Raw genomic sequence first — 9,890 nt, 5'->3', positions numbered from 1 at the left:
AGGGTGAAGAAAGGTTAAGTAAGATGGTTTCCTTCTCCAGCCCTGAGCCCAGAACACAGCAAACACCCACTCAAAGGTTGAGTGAATGACATGACCCATGGTTTAAGATTTTAATAAAGGTGAGGCAGAGGGTTGGTCGATCAAGTCCTGATCACAGTGATGGTGCTCCCGAACCAGGACATTCATTCTTCTCCCTTGGGTTAGGCAAAGCCCCGGACCCCTTGGAGCACAGCCAGTGTTCCTGACATCCCCACTGCCAGATGTGAACGTGCACAAGCCGGAGCCACACCAGATTCAGAGTTCATAGTGTTCTCTTGGGGGAAGGAGGCTCCAGTGAGGAGGAAAGGATTTCCTTCCAGTGACAGGTTACCCACCTTGGGCAGCTCATCCAGCCGTGGGGCCCTATTCAGCCTGTTGCAGCTGAGATTCAGCACGTTGAGCTTGGCAGGTAGTCCTTTGGGCACCTGCTCCAGCCCAGCAAATGACAGATCGAGGGAGTTTAGCGAGCTGGGCCAGACGCACTCTGGGTCTCCAGCGTTTGACGTAGCACGCAGAGAATTGTGGCTGAGGTCCAAGCGGTGGGGCTGCACCCCAGCCGCCGCCAGTCCAGCGCACACGCCATTGAGAGTCTCCATCCCATCGTTGCGTAGCGCTAGATCCTGGAGGGCCGGGAACTTGTGGGGACAAAGAGCCCCGACCAGTCCGCGCTCACTCAGCCCGGGATTGTCAGACAGGTCTAGGGTGGTGAGGGCTGGGAAGCTGCGGACCCCTTCGCAGGGAAAGGCAAGCGAATGTGCTTGGGCAATGTTCAGTACCTGCAGGAGGCCGGGCTTGAGCCACTGCTGCAGTTGGGGGAGCCAGGCACCGCCGACCGCCCAGGACACATTGCGGAGGCGCAAACTGGAGATCCCAAGCCCGGAGGGTCCCAGAGGCGTGGGCGGCGGCGAGCCGGTGACTTCTATGTCCTCGAGGGTCAGTTCCTTGAGGCGGGAATAGGCTAGCACCCGCAGCACGCCGAATAGGAGCGGAGCGGGGACCCGCGCAGCTCCCATCGTGAGCCGCCGCACGCGCAGAGCCTTGACCAGGTCCACGTACTGCCGCGGGTTGGCCTCGGGGTCGACGCGCTTCAGAAACGGCTCCAGGTTGCGGCCGCCGGCTCGGATCTCCACGTCGACGGCCACCGTACACTGGAGGGCGCTGGACCAGTCCGGCTGCGGATCCAAGAAGTTGCAGGAGCAGCGGATGTCCTCGTCGTCCAGCTCGCAGGGCTCGGGCGGCGGCGACGGCGAGGGGTCCGCCAAGACGCTCAGCAGGGGCAGCAGCAACAGCAACAAGCCGGGAGCGAGTTCCTGCGAGACAGCGGAGGTCAGGGCAAGCCCCAGCCTGCCCCTGGACCTCCTCGGACAGCCCTAGTTGGACCTAGAGACCGTATACTCACCATGGTCGAGGAGTTCCCGGAGTGGCTCTGGGAAAGGGTTGGCTTTTTTCCCCGTACTGCGGCGCCCTCCTCTTCCAGGCTCGCTGCGCTTTTCTCTTGGGCAGCCCCTAGGAGTTTATGTAACCCTAGATGTCACCACTTCCTCCTGTGAAGTCTGGTCACTTCTCCACCTCTCTTCCAACCACCTCCCTCGCTTCCCTTCTATGAAATGTTGCAATGAAGGTTGTTGTGGGGAGAGTGACCAAAGCAGGAAGGGTTTTTCAGGGTATTTAGGGCACTTGGTGGCACGCAGAGTCAGGATGACTCAAATGTCCCAGGCGCGACTGCTGAATCTGGGGAAACAAGGATCCCCAGTGCCTTAGCCCAGTACCCTGCTCCCCATACCTTACTATACCCCTTCGGCTCAGCCTGATTGGTTTCCTTCACTTTTTCCTAGTTTTGCTCACTATTACTCTCTTGCTCACCAAATCCAAACCCCAGATTTTCCTCAGGTATTTAACTGGATGTTTGGTGGGAGATATTATGAACTGGCCAGCTGTGTTTTTCCCTTCAGTCTTTTTTTTTTTTTTTTTTTTGAAAGGCATAAAAGGGCTTATTAGGCAGAATTAAAGAAGTACATTAGAAGAAAATGGAGTGTGGGCCTTCAAGAAGTGCATTAGGAGGGCCGGGGATTTAGCTCAGTGGTTTCACTGTCTGCTGTGCAAGTGCAAGGACCCGAGTTCGATCCCCAGTACCAAAAAAAAAAAAAAAAAAAAAAAAAAAGAAGTGCATTAGGATCTGTGGCTGGTTATAGTTATATAATTTGCAGGTGGAACTCTGTGGAATTTGTGAATTTATAGAAAGTAAGGTTCAATTTACAGGTGAAAAGCAATGGCCCATACACACATGAAAGGATCATTTTACAGGAGAAAGGCAAGGGCCCAATCTATTGTTTGTTTATTTATTTATTTTTTCGAGGGGGTACTGGGGATCGAACTCTGGACCTTGCACTTTTGAGACAGGCAGCGGAACCACTGAGCTAAATCCCTGGCCCCTTTCTTTCTTTCTCTCTCTCTTTCTTTCTCTCTCTCTCTCTTTCTCTCTGTCTTTCTTTCTTTCTTTCTTTCTTTCTTTCTTTCTTTCTTTCTTCTCTTTCTGTCTTTCTATCTTTTTTTGTTTTTTGTTTTTTGAGACAGAGTCTTGCTGTGTAGGCCAAGCTGGTCTAAGTAGTCCAGCCTGGCCTTGAGCTCATGGCAGTCCTCCTGCCTCAGCCTCCTGAGTGCTGGGATTACAGTTGTGTAACACCATGCCTGGTGCTATTCATTTCAATTTCCCATTTTTATTTTTTGGATTAGTCCAGGTTGGCTTTGAATTCACTATGTAGTCCAGGCTGGCCTCAAACTCGCAGCAATCCTACTGCTTTGGCCTCCTGAGAGCTGGGATTACAGGCATGTGCTACCATGCCTGGCTCCTCAATTCCCCATCTTTTGATTGTATCTTTTATTTTGGTGGGTTCTAATATTTTTGAGTTCTTTATATATTCTAGATATTAGTCTTCTGTCCGAAGAGTAGCTGGTTAATTTTTTTTCCCATTCTGTAGGTTGCCTCTTCACTTTGCTGTGCAGAAGTTTCATTTGATATAATCCCATTTGTTGATTCTTGATGTCATTTCTTGTGCAAATGGGGTTCTGTTTGTGAAATCCTTCCCTATACCTATGTCTTCAAGAGTTTTACCTACTTTATTTCCCATCAGATTCTGTGTTTCTGTTTTAGTATCTAGGTCTTTGAACCCTTTTGATTTTAGTTTAGTACATGGTGAGAGATATAGGTATAGCTTCAATCTTATGCATGTAGATAATCTGTTTTCCCAGCACCATTTAAGAGGTTATCTTTTCTCCAGCATGTTTTTGGCCTCTTTGTCAAAGATCAGATAGCTGAATAGCTGAATGTGCCTGGAGTTGTTTCTGCATTCTCTATTTTGTTCCTCTGATCCACATATCTGGGGTTTTTTTTTCACATATCTGGGGGTCTTTTGTTGGTTTTTTGGGGTTTTTTTGATACTGGGGGTTGAACTCAGGACCTTGGACTTGTGAGGCAGGAACAGTGAGCTGACCTACATCTCTGGCCCCACACATCTGTTTTTGTGCCAGTACTGTGGTGGTTTTTTTTTTCAACTTTTTTTTATTAGTACATGTTTGCAGTACATGCAGTTTACAATCACCTTGGGGAGTGGGTACATGTACATAATATAGCTTGTTTCTTTTTTTTTTTTAATCCCCTTTCTCTTGCCTCTCACCCCCCTCCTTCCTCCTCAAATTCCTCTATTCTAATTTTCATTCTTGTTGATATTATAAGGAGCCATTTTATCTTTTTTTTCCTTTGGTGGTTCTGGGGTTTGAACTCGGACTTCCTGTGTGCTAGGTAAGTGTTCCACCACCGAGCTACATCCCCAGGCCCTCTTGATTAATCTTAGCTCATAATATGACATATAATGTTTATATTCATTAAGGTTATTAGGTACATGGCGTATCTTTATTCTTCTTATTTGCCCTTCTCCTCATTCCTCTCCCTTGTTCCCTTGGACCATTTCTCTATTGGAAGAGATCCATCTGTTCGTTTCTATCCGTTCTTTATTTTTCTCTTTGTTTGTACTTTGCCTCACTTAAATGAGAGCTACCATATGCTATTTCAACTTGTCTGTCTTATTTATTTCACTCAACATTATATTTTCCAGGTGGGCCTATTTTCCTACAAATGTCTCAGATTTGTCATTCTTTATAGCCTATATATATTCCATTATATATAGATACCACATTTTCTTTATTCAATCATCCATTGATGGCCATACAGACTGCTTCTAGGATTTAGCTATGTATTATGATTTGTGCTGGAATGGATGTATTGCTGTAGTTTGATATTATTAGCTCTTTGGGGAAGATACCTAGAAGAGGAATATCTGGGTCATATGGAATTTCTTATTTTAGTTCTTTGAAAAATCTCCATACTGATTTCCATAATGGTTGTACTAGTTTACATTCCCACCAACAATGTAGGAGCGTTCCTTTTTTCACCACAGCCACACCAACATTTTGAACATTGAAATTTCTTCACACTCAGAGAATTCCACAGTTGATTCCCTTAAACGCTTGCAAATGAAGAAATTGGTGAGTACATCAGAGGTATAAGGTACATGACTCTGTGGATTATATGGGATATCCACCTAGGGTTGCCCAATAAAATAGATTGGGCAATATTTGGGACATAGTCATTGTTTATCTGAAATTCAAACATGCCAGGATATGCTGTAACCTCCCCCCAAAAAATCTGGCAACCCTGGATCCATTGGAAGAACTAAAAATCAAGAAGATTCAACAGGTTGCCTCTGAGCAAAGGTGTGTCAGATGTGTTCAGTATGTATGAAATCAACCTCTTATTTGAATAAGAGCTATATAATTTATTAATAAAAATCAACATGGCCGGGGATTTAGCTCAGTGGTTTTGCTGCCTGCTGGGCAAGCACAAGGACCCAAGTTCGATCCCCGGTACCAAAAAAAATAAAAAATAAAAAAAAATAAATCAACATGGCTCTGCCCCACTTAATATGTCTTACACAAGTATTTAAAGATTATTAGTTTGAGAGGATTCCATGTGGTAAGCTTCTCAGGCTCTTGTAAGTCTTGTGTACTTTGACCAAGTATGTTGCAGATGCTTTGAGGTCCTTCAGCCTAGCAACATGGAATTTGGATGAAGAGGAAATACACTTTGCATATAGAGCAGCTAATCCTCTCATGGAGGCTGGCTTCTGTTACTAGAAGCCAGGTGATTACAAAAAAAAATTGGTGGTGGGTGCTGAATGGTACAGAGGCTGAAAAACTAAAGGGAGAGGGGCTAAAGGCAGGACAGAGTTGGAAGAGGAATGGTATTTGGAGAAGGAAGAGGAAAGAATTTCAGTGCTTGCTTTTAAAGTAGGTGTTTTAAACTATACCTTAGGGCTAGAGGTGCGGCTCAGTGTTAGAGCACATGCATAGCATGCATAAGGCCCTGGGTTCAGTCCTCAACACCACAATTATTATTAATAAATAAAGAACTTATACTTCAGCAAAAAAGCAGCTGTCTACTCCACTCCATTCCTATGTGTACTTCAAGAAGCATCCTTTTTTGTGAGTCTCCAAATCTTGGATGTGCTACTTGACCAGTTGTTGAATGCCCAAGAAGCCTTTCCATGAGGTGAATCAGTGATAAGAGAATGATGAAGAACCGCTGCTCCAGTCGGGTACAGCAAACCTTGGCTTAGGTTCTCCGGGCCTTGGCAGCCTGGAGGTCAAGTTAGGCCCAAGGGAAAAGATCTTCACCTGAACCACAACTTGCTGTGGCATTATCCAGATGGCAAGATCTCCTCTCCTTTAACTCAGGACAGCCAGACTTTATCTAGAACGGAATCCCCTTCTCCATAGGACTGTGGGGATCTAAGGGCACTGCTCCCTATTGCGTTTCCAGCTGGGCCATCTACCTTTTTCACTGGCGGGGTCAGGCCCAGTGGAGCCTGATGAGGCTGCCACCGGCCCCGTGAGCGCTGCTACAGGCTCCTCTACACCTGTTTATCGCTTCATTTCCTTCCCCTCCTCCCTGCTTGAAAAGGAGCATTAATTAAACCCGTAAACAAGCCGGCTCCCATTCTAAATCAGAGTTGCAGGCAACGGAGAGATAACTTGCGCTCCGGAGAAGAGGGATTTTCAGTTAATTTATGGAATCTACCGTCATTCTCTCTCTCGGAGCAGCCACCTCCCAGCTTAACAGGGAAATTGAAGCAGACAGTCTGTCTAAACACTTCTTTTGCCTTGAATATCTTAATTTTTCTATTTGAATGTTTAATAAGGTTTGGGGTGCTGCTGCTTTTTAATTGAAATGGTGCAGGTGTTTGGGTGTTATCACTTGGCTGGTGGCTGCAGGGCGTCCGTCCTCCCCACCGTGGTGTTTTTATCACCGAAGCTTTGTAACATAACTTTATTTATTTATTTATTTATTTATTTATTTATTTGTATTGGGGATTGAACTCAGGGCCTCATGCTTGCCAGGCAGGCACTATACCACTGCACTACATCCTCGGCCCTGTAATGTAACTTTAAATCTAGTATTGCGAGGCCTTGCTTTTGTTGCCCAGGATAGCTTTTGCTCTTGCTCTCTTTGTCTCTTCTGGTTCCATGTGATTTTTAGGATTCTTTTCTTTTTTTTTTTTTTTTGGTACCGGGGATCGAATTTGGGACCTTGCGCTTGCGAGGCAGGTGCCGGAACCACTGAGCTAAATCCCCGGCCCTAGGATTATTTTCTTTAGTGAGGAATACTATTGGTATTTTGATTGGGACTGCATTAAATCTGTATATTAGTTTTGGTAATGTGGCCATTTTCTTTTTTGTACCGGGGATCAAACTCGGGTCCTAGCGCCTGCGCAGCAGGCGGCGAAACCACTGAGCTAAATCCCCGGCCCATAATGTGGTCATTTTTACAATATTGGTTCTACCCATACAGGAACAGGAGATATCTTTCCATGTTCTGATGTCCTCTTCAATCTCTTTTTCAGGATACTATAGTTTTCATTGTAGAGGTCTTTCATCTCCTTGGTTAGGTTAATTCCTAAGTATTTAATTTCTTTTGAAGCTATTGTGAGTGGGATTGTTTTCCTAATTTGTTTCTTGGTAGGTTTATTGTTGGTGTACAGGAATGTTATTATTTTGGGGTATTTATATTGTGTTCTGTTTCCCCTCGCAGTCTTGAACTAAAGCCATGGTGTTGAAAATTTCCAGGCACTGATAAAGTTATTTAGGTGGTTTCCCAAAACACTGAAAGAGACTAGCCCTGGCCCTAAGCCAAATTCCTTAACCTCATGTAAATTCTGTGTCCTGACTTCCTTGTTATGACATACCTAGGTAGAACATCTTTCTTTTGCTGTCCCTCATGAGGACACTGCACCTACTTTGTAGATAATAAATGCTTTAGACTGACCACCCTGGTATTCCTTTTTTTCTTTTAAAATTTATTGATTGATTTTTTGAGACAGGGTCTAGCTATGTAGCCCAGGCTGGCCTCAAATTCATGGCGATCCTGCCTCAGCCTCCAGAGTGCTGGGATTATAGGTGTGTGCCACCCCAACTACCCAATTTTTTCTTTTTTAGAATCTCAACTGGTCCTATCTCCAAACAGTTTTGGACATTCCCTTACCAGAATTTCCATGCTGGTACTTTGGGGACAACTCCAGCCTTCAGTTTAGCCAGGAAGAGTCATTTCCCATTTGCACCTTGCCCTCTCCTGCTCTGTCCCAAGTATGATTCCTGTGTCCTAGGAAGGAAGAGCCGTGCCTATCTTGAATAAAAATTAATTAGTGGGCAGGGGATTTGGCTTAGTGGTTCTGCTGCTTGCCTCACAAGTGCAAGGACCCAAGTTCTATCCCTGGTACTAAAAAAAAAAAAAAATTTAGGGGGCCAGGGATTTAGCTCAATGGTTCCGCCACCTGCCTTGCAAGTGCAAGGACCCAAGTTCGATCCCCGGTACCAAAAAAAAACAAACAAAACAAAACAAAAAAAAAATTAATTAGTAAATCACCTGTTTTGCCAAGAAAAAGAAGCAAGTGTTCCAAAAGGTGGGAGTAGGGCTATGCATTTATAATAGGTTCATACACTTAGACATCTGGGGAAAAGAGCTACTTGAAAATCTTTTCCTTTCTTTCTTTTTTTTCAAAATAAAAGAAGATAATTTATTTGAAGATGGGGAAGGAGCAAAAGAGAGATGACAAACAGCTACTCTGAATGAGTAGGGAGAAATCAAAAATTGCTTCTTGTTTTTGTTTTTGAAACATAGTCTTGCTATGTAGGTTAGGCTGGTCTTGAACTCACTAGGTAGACCAGGCTGACCTTGAATTTGTAGCAATCCTCCTGTCTCAGCATCCTGAGTGCTAGGATTAATTACAGGTGTGTGCCACCATGCACAGTTTGAAAATCTTTTAAATTCACACTTACTCTTTAACTGGGGAATTGCTGCACATCTGCCTCCAACCCAAAGAAGGAAGCATCATCCAAACTGCCTCTGTGGGTCCTGGTGGGTGTGCCCTAGTAGCCTAATCCATGCCTCAAGGCCAGGCCACTGTGACATCCCTGAGGATCAAGATGTGAGTATAGCCTGGGGTTAATACACTACCCTGAAGTTTACAGCCAGGGTTGGAATCCCAGCTCTGTCACTAAGGTTCTGAGAACTGGGCAAGTTTCTGGGCCTCACATTTCTAAGCTCCTGCTTTGTAAGATTGAGATAATAGTATACCTTTCTGTAAGTAAAGTCATCACCACACAGCCATATTATTGAAGATAGCTTTGCCGGGTGTGGTGGCGCACGCCTGTGATCCCAGCACTTGGGAAGCTGAGGCAGAAGGATCTCAAGAGTTGGAGGCCAGCCTGGTCTACCTAGTGAGTTCAGGGTCAGCCTGAACTACAAAGGAAGACCTTGCCTCAAAAAAAAGATAGTCTCGATTGTTATTCTTCTTCCTTAAAGCCTCTACATTTAGAGCACTTGAGCCACCAAAGTCTGGCTCCTCAGCAAAACCATTACCTTGGGGGAAGGATCCTGGGTGGGGAGGTCCAAGCCAAGGGCAATGATGGTTCTGCAAAGATCCCCAACTCACACAGTGATTTGAAAAACAGCTATCATTTGTCTGCCAAATTCCACATTTGGAGAGAAGCTCTGCGATGTAATCCTGATCAAGCCATAGTCCCCCAAGTGTTCCAGTAAGTGGGGAAAGCAAATATGAACCCAGAAATACAGCCCATAGTGAAGAGGCCTCTTACAGAGGTGGTTCTGCAAGGGCTCATAGAGGTTCCAGAGAAAGGAACAGCCAGCCCTATAGAAGACAAGACATGGGGTAGCTTCTTACAGGCTTAACAGTGTTGCCAGACAAGTAAGTAAAGAAAGGCAGTTTGGGCAGTTGTGACTGTCTGAGGAGACATAGGGAGAAGACACCTTTTGCCTGTGAATTTCTCATCTTCCCTTCCAAGGGTAAGATGTGGGTTTAAGAAGCCAGCCTGGGGCCAGGGATGTAGCTCAGTGGTTCCGGTGCCTGCCTTGCAAGCGGAAGGACCCGAGTTCGATCCCCAGTACCAAAAGCAAAACAAAACAGAAGGCAGCCTGATGCATGAGAAATCATGAACAGCCCTACGCCAGTCAGTCATTGCATGGTGCGTAACAGGTGCTCAATTAACGGCTGTCCAGTGGCTAAATGGATTTTGGGCCTGGAGAAATGTGTGGAGGATAAGATGATGGTCTGTGGCTATTTAGTGGAAGAGATTACAGAATTTATTGGTTGGCTTCAAGGAGTAGAATTCAATTCAAGGGAAGGAAGATGATTTGAGGAACAATTCTTTTTCCTTACTTGTACCTTTGTCTAAATAATAGTTTTGTAAAAATCAGAGGGCTCCAATAAAAATTCTTAAGG

The 9,890-nt window shown here is 45.2% G+C and overlaps 1 protein-coding gene across 1 annotated transcript; it reads right to left on the bottom strand.

Annotated features, from left to right (window-relative positions):
- Positions 1-77: 77 nt before the first annotated feature.
- Cd14 (CD14 molecule) lies at positions 78-1,680 on the bottom strand. Its single transcript, XM_004841891.4, has 2 exons — positions 1,439-1,680; positions 78-1,349 (listed from the first exon to the last, which is right to left on the bottom strand). The coding sequence occupies exons 1-2, from the start codon at positions 1,439-1,441 to the stop codon at positions 201-203; spliced, it is 1,152 nt and encodes a 383-aa protein (XP_004841948.1). The 5' UTR covers positions 1,442-1,680; the 3' UTR covers positions 78-200.
- Positions 1,681-9,890: the final 8,210 nt, after the last annotated feature.

The sequence above is a fragment of the Heterocephalus glaber genome, unplaced genomic scaffold (genome assembly GCF_053883595.1).
Source record: "Heterocephalus glaber isolate CG9 unplaced genomic scaffold, H.glaber_assembly_v1.0 deba00001465, whole genome shotgun sequence".
Taxonomy (NCBI): Eukaryota; Metazoa; Chordata; class Mammalia; order Rodentia; family Bathyergidae; genus Heterocephalus; species Heterocephalus glaber.
The sequence above is the reverse complement of the archived record's forward strand: the minus strand, read 5'-3'. Positions and strand labels throughout refer to the sequence as shown.